Source organism: Scylla paramamosain, chromosome 23, assembly GCF_035594125.1.
Source record: "Scylla paramamosain isolate STU-SP2022 chromosome 23, ASM3559412v1, whole genome shotgun sequence".
In the NCBI taxonomy this organism is placed as follows: Eukaryota; Metazoa; Arthropoda; class Malacostraca; order Decapoda; family Portunidae; genus Scylla; species Scylla paramamosain.
The window spans coordinates 8315486-8331285 of NC_087173.1; the positions used below are offsets into that span (position 1 = coordinate 8315486).

The 15800-nt window shown below is 44.6% G+C and overlaps 1 protein-coding gene across 4 annotated transcripts in view; it reads left to right on the forward strand.

Moving 5' to 3' along the window:
- Nucleotides 1–15800, forward strand: part of LOC135112098 (dipeptidase 1-like) — a 155628-nt gene that overhangs the window by 120539 nt on the left and 19289 nt on the right. For 3 of the 4 annotated variants that reach the window (XM_064026062.1, XM_064026060.1, XM_064026061.1), the window contains 2 exons: nt 5030–5462; nt 14031–14262. In XM_064026062.1, the coding sequence (XP_063882132.1) occupies nt 5030–5462; nt 14031–14262 (665 nt within the window). The remainder of the gene's footprint in view (nt 1–5029; nt 5463–14030; nt 14263–15800) is intronic. The other variant, XM_064026063.1, reaches the window with a different exon arrangement.

Genomic DNA, 15800 nt, shown 5'->3' on the forward strand with positions numbered 1-15800 from the left:
CTCTCTCTCTCTCTCTCTCTCTCTCTCTCTCTCTCTCTCTCTCTCTCTCTCTCTCTCTCCACCTGTTATCGTTCGTTTTTCGTGCATTCCGCTTCGTTTTCGGTTCGTGAGACTTGTACGTAATTTCTCTCTTTGCCTTTGTTACCTTTGTTCCTTTTAATTGGCTTTTTGCTGCAGGTAATTGGAAGGAAACGCGTCGGGAAAAGGTTGTGTTGTGTCCTCCTCTTCCTTCCCCCGGCCTTGTGCGCTTCTGTTGTGGCGGTGGTGGTGGTGGTGGTATTAGTAGTAGCAGTAGTAGTAGTAGTAGTAGTATGAGTGATGGTGGTGATGGTAGTTAATGAGAGAAGGACGACGATAATGAGGAGGAGAAAGGAGAAAAAGAGGAAAATTGAAGACAAAAAAAATTAAAAGGTGAAGAAGCAGGAGAGAAGACCACAACAACGACAGGGAAAAGAGGAGGACGAGGAGGAGGTGGAACAGAAAGAAAAAAAAAAGAAAAGAAAAGGAGACCGAGGAGAAGATGAAGAAGAAAGAAGCTTTGGTTGTCAAGAATGCATTTCGTTTTAATTTCTCCTCCTCCTCCTCCTCCTCCTCCTCCTCCTCCTCCTCCTCCTCCTCCTCCTCCTCCTCCTCCTCCTCCTCCTCCTCCTCCTCTTCTTAAGAAACTGGGTTATATATATTTTTTTTCTTTTTTTTCTTCAAGGCAGGCGCGCACATCTCCACTCCAGAGAAATGGGAAACAAAGAACTTAATCTTGACCAACTTGAGGAAGGAAGCGCTCGACTCCATCACGCTTTCCTCGGCACCGGAGAGAAGTAAACTTTTAAACCTGCCATAAATATTCAGATTGATTAGATCTGGCCGGAGAAAATAAAGGATATAATGAGGAACAGGAGTAAAAGAAAGGGAAGAAGGAAAAGGTGGATGGTAGAAAGGATGAGACGAAAGACCTGGGGGAATGAAAGGTGTTTGATGAAAAAGTAGGGAGGAAAGAAGGGAAAAAATGATGGATGGATTGAGAAAGTGAAGGAATGTGATGATGTTTGTTTTAAGGGCAGGTAGTGAAATTAGCACACACACACACACACACACACACACACACACACACACACACACACACACACACACACACACACACACACACACACACACACACACACACAAAATCCTTTACTGCAGGTCGTTCTAATGTTATATTTGTTTTTCTTGCAATTGCAGATTCAAATGTATATCCTCTTTCAGGATTTTCTTGTTGTTGTTGTCGTTTTTATCTTTTTCGTTTTTTCTTTTCTGCTTAATAATATCGTCTTTTTCTTCTTCTTCTTCTTGTTCTTGTTCTTCTTCTTCTTCTTCTTCTTCTTCTTCTTCTTCTTCTTCTTCTTCTTCTTCTTCTTCTTCTTCTTCTTCTTCTTCTTCTTCTTCTTCTTCTTCTTCTTCTTCTTCTTCTTCTTCTTCTTCTTCTTCTTCTTCTTCTTCTTCTTCTTCTTCTTCTTCTTCTTCTTCTTCTTCTTCTTCTTCTTCTTCTTCTTCTTCTTCTTCTTCTTCTTCTTCTTCTCAATCCTCTTCTCCATGTTCCTCTTCATCTTCTTCTTGCTCTTCTTTCAAAGGCAAAAATCTTCTCGTTCCTGGAAGTTCACGGGGAGAAAATTTACCTTGGCGGAATTAGTTAGGCCAGTGGTGTGGTGGTTTAATTTAGTTTCGGGGATGAAGGTGAAACAACTTAAAACCCCCGCCAAGAAATAAGACGCTGCAGAGATAAAGCGAAGAGTAAAGCAACATTGTGTACGTGTTTGTCTTCGCGTTATTGAGTCTTGTCTTGAAAAATAAAATAAAATAAAAAAAGCTGTGTGTGCCTGAATGATGTGAATTACGTGCATACATACATACATACAAACAAACTCGGAAAGGTCGCTATACATGTTGGCATACAAGCTTAGAAATGTATATATATTGCACTCGCGCACACACACACACACACACACACACACACACACACACACACACGTTTGCCGGGTGACCTCAGCCCTTATCATAATCCCGTAATTAGTATTTATCCCAACACTAAATTAGGAACACATAATTAGTCTCAAACACACATATTAGTTATTATTCCCAGTCTGAAGCCAGTAGCGAACCTCAGCGGTGTACGCGAAATTAGGTAAGAAGGGAAGGGAAAAATATAAGTAAAAAAGTCAAATAGAGAAATTCATTTTAAAGGAGAGTAAGTAAAAAGTAAGAGATAAAAAAAAATAAGCGATTCGAATTGATTTTTTTTATTAATCAAGCTTTTTTTTCTTATTTTAACAACAAATATTTATTTTTGTCATTATTATCACAAATCGTTTACTACAAAATAAGGAAAAAATTAAGAAAATACAAAAACGAGGAATGAAAACAAAAGCAAAGCCAAGAACCAAAACATTATTGAGCCTCCTGGGTAAGAAAAGAAAAGGAAATTTTAAAAAAGACGATGAAGTAAACGACTACGTTAAGGAAACATGAAGAAGGATAACACAATAAAAAACACGTAGTAGAAAGAAATAAACAAAAGGAAGTAAACTAATAGAGAGAGAGAGAGAGAGAGAGAGAGAGAGAAAGAGAGAAAGAGAGAGAGAGAGAGAGAGAGAGAGAGAGAGAGAGAGAGAGAGAGAGAGAGAGATTTAGTTTAAAGAAGAAAAAAGAGAATGTAGACAAAACTAATGAAGACAGAGAGAAAGTAAGATAAAAGGCCTGGTAAAAAGAAAGAAAAAGAAGAAAAGACAAGAAACAGAAAGAAATGAAAAGAGAAGGGAAGGAAAGACAAATGAAGACACGGAGAGAATAAAATCAAATAGTAAAGTGGCCCTTGAAAAGAGAGAGAGAGAGAGAGAGAGAGAGAGAGAGAGAGAGAGAGAGAGAGAGAGAGAGAGAGACATATTCCTCCCCGGACGGTCACTATGTCGCCTGCTGGTTGGAGGGATTCCGGTGAGGCTTCAGTTAACTGGACCCGGATCGCCAACGCTGAAAGTCCGGATCCGGTTCTGTAAATCCTTGTAACTAACAGAGGTAGTTATTTTTTTTACCAAGACAAGTGTGTGTGTGTGTGTGTGTGTGTGTGTGGAGAGAGAGAGAGGGGGGAGGGACTAAATAAGAATTGTTTTCCTAGGTTTTATATGCGTAATTAGGATAATATTAACGTAGATTGGTCAAAATTGTATTAGTATATCAAGACCCGTAATATTATTGATGTTGTCCTGCTTCTTCTTCTTCTTAGTAGTGGTAGTAGTAGTAGTAGTAGTGTTATTGTTATTATTATTATTATTATTATTATTATTATTATTATTATTATTATTGTCATCATCGTTGTAGTAGTAGTAGTAGTCGTAGTAGTAGTAGTATTGGCAGAAGCAGTAGCAGCAGCAACATATCACAAGTAGAAACAGTAGTAGTAATTAATAAGAATGAGGCAATTCCACAGAAACGCTCCAGTTAACAAAAGTAAGCAGGTGCGAGGAAAACGAAAACAAAAGAGGAAAGAGGGAAAAACTGCCAAATGGAGGGGAAGGAAAATGGAGAGAGATGGAGCGGAGAGGGAAAGAAAAGTTAGGTGGAGTTGTTGAAAGAAAAGAGAAGGAGAGAGAGAGAGAGAGAGAGAGAGAGAGAGAGAGAGAGAGAGAGAGAGAGAGAGAGAGAGAGAGAGAGAGAGAGAGAGATTACTGGAACATGTTATATGAACCAATTTTTTTCTAATATTCAATACAAATCTTTTATCTCCATTTTTCTCCTTTCTTTTTTCCATCTGTTCTTCTCTCCCTATCCCCCCCTCTGTCCTCCTTCTCCTCCTCCTCTTCATCATCTTCTTCCTCCTCTTCCTTCTTCCTTCTCCCATATCCTCACATTCTCCTCCCTCTCATAATTCTTCGTCTCATTTTCCCTTTTCCTCTAACCATCCTGCATTTATCACCCATATTTTTCGGTCCCTTTCTCTCACACCCTCCAAATGTCCACCGGGAGAGAGAGAGAGAGAGAGAGAGAGAGAGAGAGAGAGAGAGAGAGAGAGAGAGAGAGAGAGAGAGAGAGAGAGAGAGAGAGAGAGAGAGAGAGAGAGAGAGCAAATGAGAAACGAGAAGATAAAAGTTAGATGAAAACTTTCTGTGTGTGTGTGTGTGTGTGTGTGTGTGTGTGTGTGTGTGTGTGTGTGTGTGTGTGTGAAAATATTGCAAAGAAGGTTCTTTTCGTCAGTGTTTTATCCTCGACACAACCAAGAGAGAGAGATAGAGAGATTTGTTTTATAACTTGGAGATGTTCCGTTAAATATGTAAGATTAGAGACATGTTGTATTCATCTGGTCTGCGGCGGTGTTCACGTGATGGTGGAGGTGGTAGCAGCAGCAGCAGCAGCAGCAGCAGCAGCAGGAGGAGGAGGAGGTATGAGTGGTGGTGTGTTATTCTTCCCACGGTGTTGTTCAGTGCGGAGTGAAGGGTTGCCGTGCCGCACCGCCCCACATGCTGCTTTGTTCTCGTCTTCTTTGCGCGCCCTTCGCATTAGGCCGGGTTGGTGGGGGACGGAGAGCGGATAACTCATCACTCCCTTCCCTCCACTTGTGAATTTTCCTTTAAATTTCTCCGAGTTCATTAAAAGTTATTTTTATGTAAGGGTAAAATTAGTTCCTTGCAAGTGGGGCATAATTATATATCAGTAATTGGACAAGTGTGCTGAGGAAATTATAAGACTTACTCCTAAGAAAGTGGTGGTGGCGGTGATGAGCCGCGACTACAGGCGGAGAGTGAGTCAGGTCACTGGTTCTCATAAAAACATAAGAAACTAATGGAAGGTGCAAGAACCCATCAGGACTACTACACGTGGCAGTCCCTGTGTGGAACATCTACCTGCTACCTGTTTCCAGCTATCATCCCCATCTATAGATTTGTCTAATCTTCTCTTAACCCCCTCCTCCCCACTCCCTCTCTGCAGGGCACTGCCTCACTCTCATCTGAAGCCCTTGCGTGTCCTGATCTTGGCCATGCTAACACCTTCTCTTGCGTTACAGACGCTGCCGCTGCCCAACGGCTCGGCCAAAAGGAACAGGGACGCCGGCCACTGCGGCACCACGCCGCGGGTGTCTGCTGACCGCACCAAGTCCTCGCACAACCTGGAAGGAAGCCTGAGGCGGACGTGTGGCAGCGGTGGCGCCGCCGCCTGTGTGAGTGACGGATACGTTGTTGGCGGCAGCAGAGGGCGCTCCGGCAGCCTGGTGGGCGCGGCGGGCAGCGGGAGCCTGAGGGAGCCTGCCACTGCTGCCCAGGCACCATGTGCCACACCGGGCAGCTGTAGGCGGGCGACAGCCAACCACCGCGGAGCCGCAGTGGTGACCACTGCGGGGCCGCCGCCGCGTTACCACGTCTCCGAGTACACCTTCGAGCAGGAACACCCGGACTCGCCCTTCACGGAGCAGAAGGAATCTTCGCGCACCAAAAAGATGAGTAAGTTCCATAAAGTTTGTATTTTACGAGTTGGCCTGAGCCAGGGGAGGCGGGACAGGGGAGGCTGCTCGGGGAGCACCGGGGCACATGACGTGGCGCTTTGGCTCAGTGATAGCAGCCTTTGCCTTCCTTGAAATCTGTGGTGCCTCACGCAGTGCTCACCCACCGTCATTGTTCACAGCCATCGCGGCGCCTCCACGCTGCCACACGCACCTTTCCCAGCCACGCCACCAACCAGCCCTGGTGGGTGAGGTGGCAGGCCGGGACCGACACCCGGACTCTACCGCACCATTCATTTCAGGGCGGGCACCAGCACGGGCCCTTCACGTCACCTACGCCAATTGACTGCCCTTTGGTGCAGCTCGCCTGTGCGCCTCACTGCCGCGGAGTTTCCACAGGTACCGTCGCGTCCCTTTCTTTCCTCTCACGAGCTGTTAGACAAAGACCATTAATTTGGTACCAGAAAACATCGGAAACAGATATACTTGCATCATTTCCTAATCCCTCGGCGCTGCACTATTTTTAGCTCAGCGCGATCTTTTCATCCCCCTCACCAATCACTGCCAGCCTCGTGACGAACTGCCTGGCGGAGCTAACGGCGTCTCGTTAGTCTCCGGGAGGTGATTCCCAGGAAGGAAGAAGGTACAAGCAAAACGGTCATGGACGGCGCGGAATGTCTATCCATCTTGTCCGTATTCTTCTTTGCTTTTAACCCCAACACACCCACCGCATCCCGGACACCCATCCCTCACTCAGGCTCACTCGTCTTCATTCCCTCTTCCCTCCTTGCCTCCATACTTACCTCTCTTTCTTCCTTCCCTTACTCAAACCAAACTCATTTTCCTCCCTCCCTCCCTCCCTCCCTTAATACTTCTCTCCTCTCTCTCTTTTCATTCCTTTCTTCATTTCTTCTTCTTTTCCTCTTCCCTGTGTATATACATTTCCCGCTCTCCCTTCTTCCCTTCCTTCAAACCTCCCTTCCTTTTCTTCCTCCATTTTCCCTTCATCCCGTCTATTCACTTCTTGCTTCTTCACTACTTATTCCCTTCTTACCTTCTCCCCCGTTCCTTCCTTCCCTCCATACTCTCCTCCCCACCTCCCTTCCCTCCCTTTCTTCTTTCCTCCCCGCTCACGTTCCATCTCTACACACGTCTCTCTCTCTCTCTCTCTCTCTCTCTCTCTCTCTCTCTCTCTCTCTCTCTCTCTCTCTCTCTCTCTCTCTCTCTCTCTCTCTCTCTCTCTCTCTCTCTCTCTCTCTCTTATACCGTATTTTCATTCCTCCCGGCGGCGCGAGACTCCTGCATATGTTGGTAAGCTTCCAGACTTCTCATGACTTAACTTTCCCAGGAAGAGCTACGTACACACCTCGTATGCATTATGAGGTGCTTTTGCTGCATATATGATCCTCTCACTCCCTCTTATTTCACGGGAGAGGTCATGCTTCACCCTCCATTTTGCTTCATACGACTGCAAAATAATGTCGCCTTTACTCGTACCCTCGTGTTTTTCTTTTGACCGAAAAGTCGTGTTTGTTTTAGTCATTTTTTTTTTTTTTAACTGAAAAGCGTATATATTTTAGCCACTTCTCTTTAAGATCGAAAAAAAATGTCTCTCTCTCTCTCTCTCTCTCTCTCTCTCTCTCTCTCTCTCTCTCTCTCTCTCTCTCTCTCTCTCTCTCTCTCTCTCTCTCTCTCTCTCTCTCTCTCTCTCTCTCTCTCTCTCTCTCTTCTTTCTTTTATGATTGCTGAGTTATGTCTCTTCTACCTACTTCTTTAGACTGCAATATTAGTCCTCAGTGATAATCGTAAGAAGATTGATAGACAAGTGTGTAGGCAAGGTCAGACGTCAAGTAACCTATCGCACAAAAAGGGAAGCTGCAAGAAGCCGTCAGGTCTACACGTGGCAGCCCCTGTACGAAAAATATCCTCATACTTTCACTTATCATCTTTATCCATTACTTTGTCTAATATCCTCTAGTTTGCTTTAAGTCCTGCGATCGGCTGAGAGAAAACAAAAGAAAAAGTAAACTAATTCAGAGAGAGAAGGAGAAGGACAGACGGACACACAAACAGACAGACAGAACGAAAATTAAAAGGACCAAGCAAATATGTAAAGCAAATAAATCATGAAGAGCCAAGTCGTAAAAGCTCACATTGGCGGGACGGGGAGCGGGCCGGGGCGTAACTCTCCTGCCGCAGCCCGTCATGAATCTCGCTCAGGCCGCGCTAGTGAACCCCCGCGCCACACCTCGCGCTGATGTATGCCGCGAGTGGCCGCACGGAGGGTAGATTTACACCGCCTTCTGCTCTATTTGATGTCCGCCATGGCTGAAGGCAGGATTTATGTGTGTGTGTGTGTGTGTGTGTGTGTGTGTGTGTGTGTGTGTGTGTGTGTGTGTGTGTGTGTGTGTGTGTGTGTGACAAGAGATTGTTGAGATATTTTGTACTGGAATGTTTATTAGCATATATATATTACGAGAGAGAGAGAGAGAGAGAGAGAGAGAGAGAGAGAGTGAGTGAGTCCTTATTCATATCTCTTCCTCCTCCTGCTTATCTTCCTCTTCCTTATCCTCTTCCTTCACATCATTGACGACAGTTCCATATATGTAAATGTGTGTGTGTGTGTGTGTGTGTGTGTGTGTGTGTGTGTGTGTGTGTGTGTGTATGGCGTCCAATATTGGTCCATCCACTCTTAATTGAAAGCACGTAAAATTTGTTCTAATCTGGTGCGGACGTCATTGATGTATTGATGTAGAGAGAGAGAGAGAGAGAGAGAGAGAGAGAGAGAGAGAGAGAGAGAGAGAGAGAGAGAGAGAGAGAGAGAGAGAGAGAGAGAGAGAGACTGGAATAGAACAATGTTCATTATTTATCATACTCTTTTTTATATATAGTATATCTACTACTACTACTACTACTAAAAATAATAATAATAATAATGATAGTAGTAGTAGCAGTTGTTGTTGTTGTTGTTGATATTGCTTTTGTCATAATAATAATAATAATAATAATAATAATAATAATAATAATAATAATAATAATAAATACAGGATTCCACTACATAAAAAAGATCAAAGTTGAAGCGAGAAACATATTTTAAGGTAAAAAAAAAAAAAAATTAAAACTGCCATCATCCAGCACCTTTTTTTTTTTTTTCTGTGGAATCTAATTATTTGACTTCAAACTCATTTTGCATGAAAACTTTACATCGAATTGAGCGAAAGCGAAAGTTTTTACCTTCATATCGTAGTACGTACACAGAACACTTAATTTACCTGTGTGTGTGTGTGTGTGTGTGTGTGTGTGTGTGTGTGTGTGTGTGTGTGTGTGTGTGTGTGTGTGTGTGTGTGTGTGTGTGTGTGTGTGTGTGTGTGTGAAGGTATTTTGCTTCTCTCTCTCTCTCTCTCTCTCTCTCTCTCTCTCTCTCTCTCTCTCTCTCTCTCTCTCTCTCTCTCTCTCTCTCTCTCTCTCTCTCTCTCTCTCTCACCTGTATACCTGATTTACTCTCGGCGTGAACTTAGGTAATTAGCATATAACTTTCTGACCTAAATGTTCATCAAAGCCTGCTGGCGTTTATGATCCTCGAAGGCACACTGAGGAGGGAAGGAAGGGGGAAGAGGAGAGGAGAGGAGAGAGAACGAGGGAATAGAGAAGAAAGGAGAAAATGAGGAGGGATGGATAGAATGAAAAAAGAAGAAGGAGAAGAGAGTGAGACAGAGGAGATGGAGAAGAAAGGAGGATGTGAGGAAGGATGGATAGAAGAGAGGAAAAGGAAGTAATGAATGAGAAAAGAGGAAGGGGAGAGGAGAGGAGAAAAAAGAGGTGGAGAAGAAAGGAGGAAATGTGGAAGGAGGATTAGAAGAGGAAAAGGAAATAAGGAAAGAGAGGAAATGGAAGGAAGAGGAGAGGAGGAAACAGAGAAATAGGTAGAGAAGAAAGTAATGTGGGAAGAGAGATAGGAAGAAGAGAAAAGGGAAGTAAGGAAGAAGGAAAAGAGAGAAAGATGGAAGTTTGGGTTAGGGAAAAGAAGAGTAGACGAAGAGATGTGAAGTGGAGGAGGAGGAGGAGGGAAGATAGGGAAGAGGAGGAGGAAGTGACGTGTTTATACTCTCTGAGAAACTAATGAATGTGGTGAAACAATTTATACCTATACGTTTAAATTACTCATAGGTCTCTCTCTCTCTCTCTCTCTCTCTCTCTCTCTCTCTCTCTCTCTCTCTCTCTCTCTCTCTCTCTCTCTCTCTCTCTCTCTCTCTCTCTCTCTCTCTCTCTCTCTCTCTCTCTCTCTCTCTCCCCTCACCCAATTAACAGTAAGTAGACTTGAGAACGTAATAATCCATGCTAGGTTTGGAAGAGAGAGAGAGAGAGAGAGAGAGAGAGAGAGAGAGAGAGAGAGAGAGAGAGAGAGAGAGAGAGAGAGAGAAGGGGAGGCTGCAAGAAATAAAGGAATAGAGATGAGTATAGTTGTATAGTTTCCATTCCATCATCAAAATAGCCATTGTTGATAACGAAATACTTCACACACACACACACACACACACACACACACACACACACACACACACACACACACACACACACACACACACACACACACACACACACTTGAGAGGATTGGTTTCATGTGCATTTCCCACAAGCAGAAAACCCTTTTATTTCCCTCCTTCGGGACGGAACCAAGTCAAGTGTGGAGGGGAGTTAATGGAATGGACTCCACTCCCACTCTCCCACACTCCCGCACTTCTCACTGTCACTGCAAACTGTGTAATGTCAAGCCTCGCCTCACTCCGTCTCTCAGCGGCAATGTCATATTATTAGCCACGAGATTCTGCACCATTTGGGGAATTTGAACTTGTAAAGAGTGTTGCTGCTGTTGTATCTTGCCATCTTCTACCGCTGTTTTCACGCTAACTTCTCTTCTGATCCTGCTAACTGCATGCCTCTCTTCCTTCCGCGGCATTGCTGTACAAGACTTTTCTGCTTTCTCTCACCCTTATTCTGTCCACTTTCTAATGCAAGAGTTAGCCAGTATTTTCAAACATCTATCTCTTTTTTCTGATAAACTCTAAAACTCCCTGCCTGTTTCTGTATTTCCGCCTTCCTGTGACTTGAACTCTTTCAAGAGAGGTTTCAGCACACTTATCTTCCAATTTTGGATGATCCTTTTGACCTCTCTTTAGGGACTGGCACTCACAGTAGGCCTTTTTTCGCACTTCTTGTTGCCCTTGGCCAGTGCCCCTCTTACACAGAAACAGAAAAAGTAGTAGTAGTAGTAGTAGTAGTAATAGTAGTAGTAGTAGTAGTAGTAGTAGTGGCATTAGTGAAAGTAGTAGTAGTCAGTAGTAGTCTGCTCACCGGAAGCTGAGCCGAATCATGAGCGGGCTGTGATCATTGGTTCCTGGTGCGTGATCCTACCCGACGCAAGGGGAGCGCTGATTGGCTACTGCCGTATATTCACACCTTTATGATTTTTTTTTAACACCATGATTCACTTTGGTCATAATTCATAAATACAGAAAGGAAATGATAATCTTGAAAATCAACACAATCATGAGAAACAAAGAACTTCGTAAAAAAAACTGTGGCAACACTGCTACCACAGCTACCACTCTGCCACACATCGCCCCAGTGCAGTTTATGTACGATAACAATTACCATTTAGAAATTATAATACTACCAAACTGAGTAGGTAGTGTGCACTGCATCTATCAGTAAACACCCTTCCTTCTGGTCGTCATCATGGGCTCCTTAAGGAACACCCAAACACGTACAAACAACAAAAATAATAATGATACCAGCAACATTCGTGTTCGTCATGCACCTCATCGCCTCCGTCACCGCCGTCACCCCGCTAGCTTGTCCTCGCTGTGGTAAGCGTGACCAGACCACCTCCCATACCCTCGTCACACATCACGTCCCTCCACAGGTCGTCCTCCTCGTCGTCTTGGAAGGTAATCCCTCTCCTTGTCCAATTACGACCTTTCCCTTTCCCCCTTTTCATTTACAGCTCTCTGCTTCCCCTTTTATTGTCTAACGAACCGTCCTCTCGCCCTTATTTCCCCTTGTGCTCCCCGCCTCGTGCCTCTTCCCTCCTTCGTCCTGTCCTTTCTCTTAAATCTCCTTGTGTTCTCTCTCCGCCTCTCGTCTCCTCGTCTCGTGTCTTTGTCAGCCCGTTGTGAAATTGATGCCTCGACCACCTCGTCTCCATTCCTCTCTTCACCTGCGTCTGTCTCGCCTCTTGAGTTCCTCGAGTTTTCGTTGTCTTGTAGTCTTGTTAAGGATCTCAGTGGGTTTTTGTAAGTTTTTTTTTTTTCTTCTTTGTTTCCTCGTGTTTCGACTTCTATATTTTTTGGCTTTATTTTTTTTTTTTTTCTTTTTAGGGAGTTTCATGTTTTCTGTGTGTTTCGCGTAGTTTATTCTCTCTCTCTCTCTCTCTCTCTCTCTCTCTCTCTCTCTCTCTCTCTCTCTCTCTCTCTCTCTCTCTCTCTCTCTCTCTCTCTCTCTCTCTCTCTCTCTCTCTCTCTCTCTCTCTCTCTCTCTCTCTCTCTGTCTATCTCTATCACGCTCTCCGTACACAGTCCTTTCATTTTTTTTTTTCCTTCTTTATCCTCTTCCCCCTCCTCCTGTTCCTTCTTGTCTTTCACTCAGAATTCCCCTGTCCTCTTTACTTTCACCCCTCCATCGTCTCTCTTCCTTCCCTACCTCTTATTGTCCTTCTCCCGTTATTTTTTTCTCTCCCTTCCTCCCTTTGTCTTCGTTTCCAACATTTTTCTCATCTATTTCCCTTTACATCTTGTCCAGTTATTTTTTGTCTTTCTCTTGCTTCTCTTCTCCTTCGTTTTCCATTCTTTTTCTTTCTGTCTATTTTCTCTACTTTTCTTCTTTTATTCCTTCATATCTTGCACACCTTTTCTCCTCTTTTCTCTATTTTTTCCCCCTTTTTCCTTCTCACACGTTCCATCATTCATTCTTCTAGTGTTCCTTCTCTTTATTCCCATCTGTTTTTCTCTCTCCTCTCCTCTTCCTCACTTTCCAATCTGTGTTTCTTTTCATTCTTATTTTCCTATGCATATTTCCTCCTCCTCCTCCTCCTCTAATTGTGCTTCTGATTTTCCTCTTTCCCTTCAGGGTTAGAGGGTAGGGAGAGAGGCCCCCATCCACACAGTAGACACCACTGGGGAGGGGGGTGGGGTTGCAGCAGTGGCCCCAGGACTCGTATTGTGATTCTGTATATTTTGTGAGATTGATGTATCGAAGGTTTGAATAGGTTTAGTTGGGAGCTCGACTGGACTCTCTCTCTCTCTCTCTCTCTCTCTCTCTCTCTCTCTCTCTCTCTCTCTCTCTCTCTCTCTCTCTCTCTCTCTCTCTCTCTCTCTCTTGTTCGCTGCTTCTCTCCTTCCATCAAAAGTACTCTGTGTTGGAAAGGAAATGCACAACGTTTCAAATCGTACATGACTTTTTTCTTTTCTTTGCTTGTCTTCGTATTGTTTGTGAATGTGCTCTTAGTCATCCTTGTACTTAGGGTGTCCACGTGTTCTCTTTTTCATGGTTGTCTTTAACTATGGTGTCTGAATTTCCGTTAAGTAAAAGACAATTATAAAAAAACAAGAGATTTAGACAATGTACGTAATAAGACGAGATTCAGACACCACAAGTAAAAGACGATTATAAAATCGTCTTTTACTTGTGGTGTCTGAATCTCCTGTTTTTATAATCGTCTTTTACTTATGGTGTCTGAATCTCGTCTTATTACGTACATTGTCTAAATCTCTTGTTTTTTTTTTTTATAATTGTCTTTTACTTAACGGTATTTGAGTCTCGTCTTTATAATCGTCTTTTACTTACGGTGTCTGAATCTCCTCTCATTCCTATATTCCATTTAGGCTTTCAGAGTGTCTTGTTATACTTCCCTTCCACTTGGCGTCTGAACGATATGATGAACAGAGAACCTTTGTGGCATCCTCCAAGACGTGGCAAGGGGAAGGAAGTGGTGCATGGATGATTAACAGTGATATAGAAAGATACAGTTACAGATGCATGTGTTTTCTTCTTGGTATTGTAATGGAGATGTTTGGATGGTATGAGAAGAATATAGGAAGTTCTTATCCGCCTTAGGGATGATATTGACAGGCAGCATAATGGTGGTCATCATGCATATAAAGGACCACTACTCTTCGTCCTTTCCCATAATTCATTCTTGCCTTCCTTCCCTCACCTCTCAGTCTCTCCCTCTTCACACAAATACTTTTCGTTCCCTTGTTACACTCCAGCTGTTAATCCATCCCTACCATACAACTTTTATTCCTTACTTCTTTTCACCCATCTGCTTATTTCTCATCCGCACGGCTGCTTTTTTTCATTCTCACCGTAACTGCTTTAACTCTCCTATCACACAGTTGTTCCTCCTACTTCCACACCAGCTGTCTATATTTTCAAACTGTCCTCACCTTCCTTCACCCAAGCAGTCTTACCCTCTTCCCCTACACATCTCTCAACTTATTTCACCCCAACAGTCTCATCCTCTTCCCCTACACATCTCTCACCTTCCTTCATCGCTGTCTATCCCTCCTAGTCAAGTGGGACGAGTCACCAACAGACAGGCTACAGGCGGGCGTGTCCTCGGCAGGGTGGGAGGCGTACTCGTGGCGTCACTGGTGCGTGCTGGCGGCGCTGCTGCTGCTGAGTGGCGGGGTGGTGCTGGCGGTGGCGCTGCCGCTGGCCACCCGCCGGGACGCCAACACACCCTCCGATGACGCCCTCGCGCGGGTCCACGGCATCCTCAGCACCGTGCCGCTCATCGACGGGTGAGTGTTGCTGTGTTGTGCTTGTGTTCCTGGGCTGTGCCGTGATGGTCTGTGTGGGTGTAAGTGCTACGTGTAGAGTTGCCGTTTGCACCACTGGGCATGCGTCGCGCCTCTTGCATGGCGGGCCGTACAAGAAATAAACGCTCTCAGCTAAGATTCCGCTATACTATATAACATTGTTTTGCCGTGCCTCATTCAGTGCGTCAGACTGGTGGATGGCGCGGCAGACTGTCAGCTGTGATGTGGCTGAATTTCGAGTTACAAACATTTTTTTTTCATTGCATGCTGGGATAGAAACACTCCTCGTCAGATCACTGCATAAAGGTGAATTAGCACAGTGTGGGCCACCTGCTTCAACACTGTAGCATCTGTTTACTACACGAGTTGTTGCACTGCCATGATGCACTGGCGTGGCCTACAAATATGGCATGGCCAAGTTTCGAGTGTTGAGGTGCGTGAACCCTTACTGTGAGAGCCACGACGCATGCGCAGTATGTAAGCTTCTGGACGAGTGATGTTGAGAACGTGTCACCAGGTTTACTCCCTCACTTTTATTTCCTCCACATTCACTCTACCACCTCCACCTCCACCTTCCCCTTCACTGCATCACCTTCGTCCCCATGACAGGTAAGTCTTCCTCTGGCCATCCCTCACACCTGCCTTCCTTCCTTCCTCCCTCCCTCCCGCCAGGCAAATAGACGTTGTTCCCTCGCCCTAAATAAATGAGGCTAATTTTTCACTGCACTTAGTGGCGTAACCTTCGTCAGGTGAGTCTTCCATCACGCCTGGTGTTCCCCGTGTGGAGGTGAAGGCCGCATCGATCACCTCGTCTAAAGTTATGGAGTTTACTAGGATTACCTGAAGATCAGCCAACCTCAACTAGTCGAGGCTGATTCTCCCTAACTTTAACTAGCCTTAACCCAACCTAATATTGAATAACCTAACTTAACTATCTTAAAACGAACCTAACCTAACCTAAATTAAAATAACCTAATTCACCTTAGAAAAATATCTGAGCTCGCTGAGGTTCATGTGATTCTCTCTCTCTCTCTCTCTCTCTCTCTCTCTCTCTCTCTCTCTCTCTCTCTCTCTCTCTCTCTCTCTCTCTCTCTCTCTCTTCATTATGTTAGTTTACATTAGGTCAGTTGAATTGAGGTTAGGTTCAGTTACCTAATCTAATCCAACGGACCCGCGACGCCGTGTGTTGCCTCAGCTGGCGCCACAATGAGCTGCTAATGGTGCTGAGGGCTGCCGACTCCGCGCCTCCGCCCATTTCTTGATTAATGACCCTCGCCTTCAGAAGCCTCTTAAGTATCGGAAGCTCTTCACTCAGGCGAAGCTGGAAAGGATGAGGAATTTTTTGGTTATTGCATTTATTTTTCCTTGGTCATGAGCCAAAGGACCGCCTCCCCAGATGTTTCAGCACATGTGTCCACTGCTCTTAGCACGCTGTGGTGGAGCTGTAGGTGTTTCCACGGGTGCTGTCATGAGTCTGGTGGTTTTCAAGAGTGTCTTCATGATAATAGTTATATTCGATG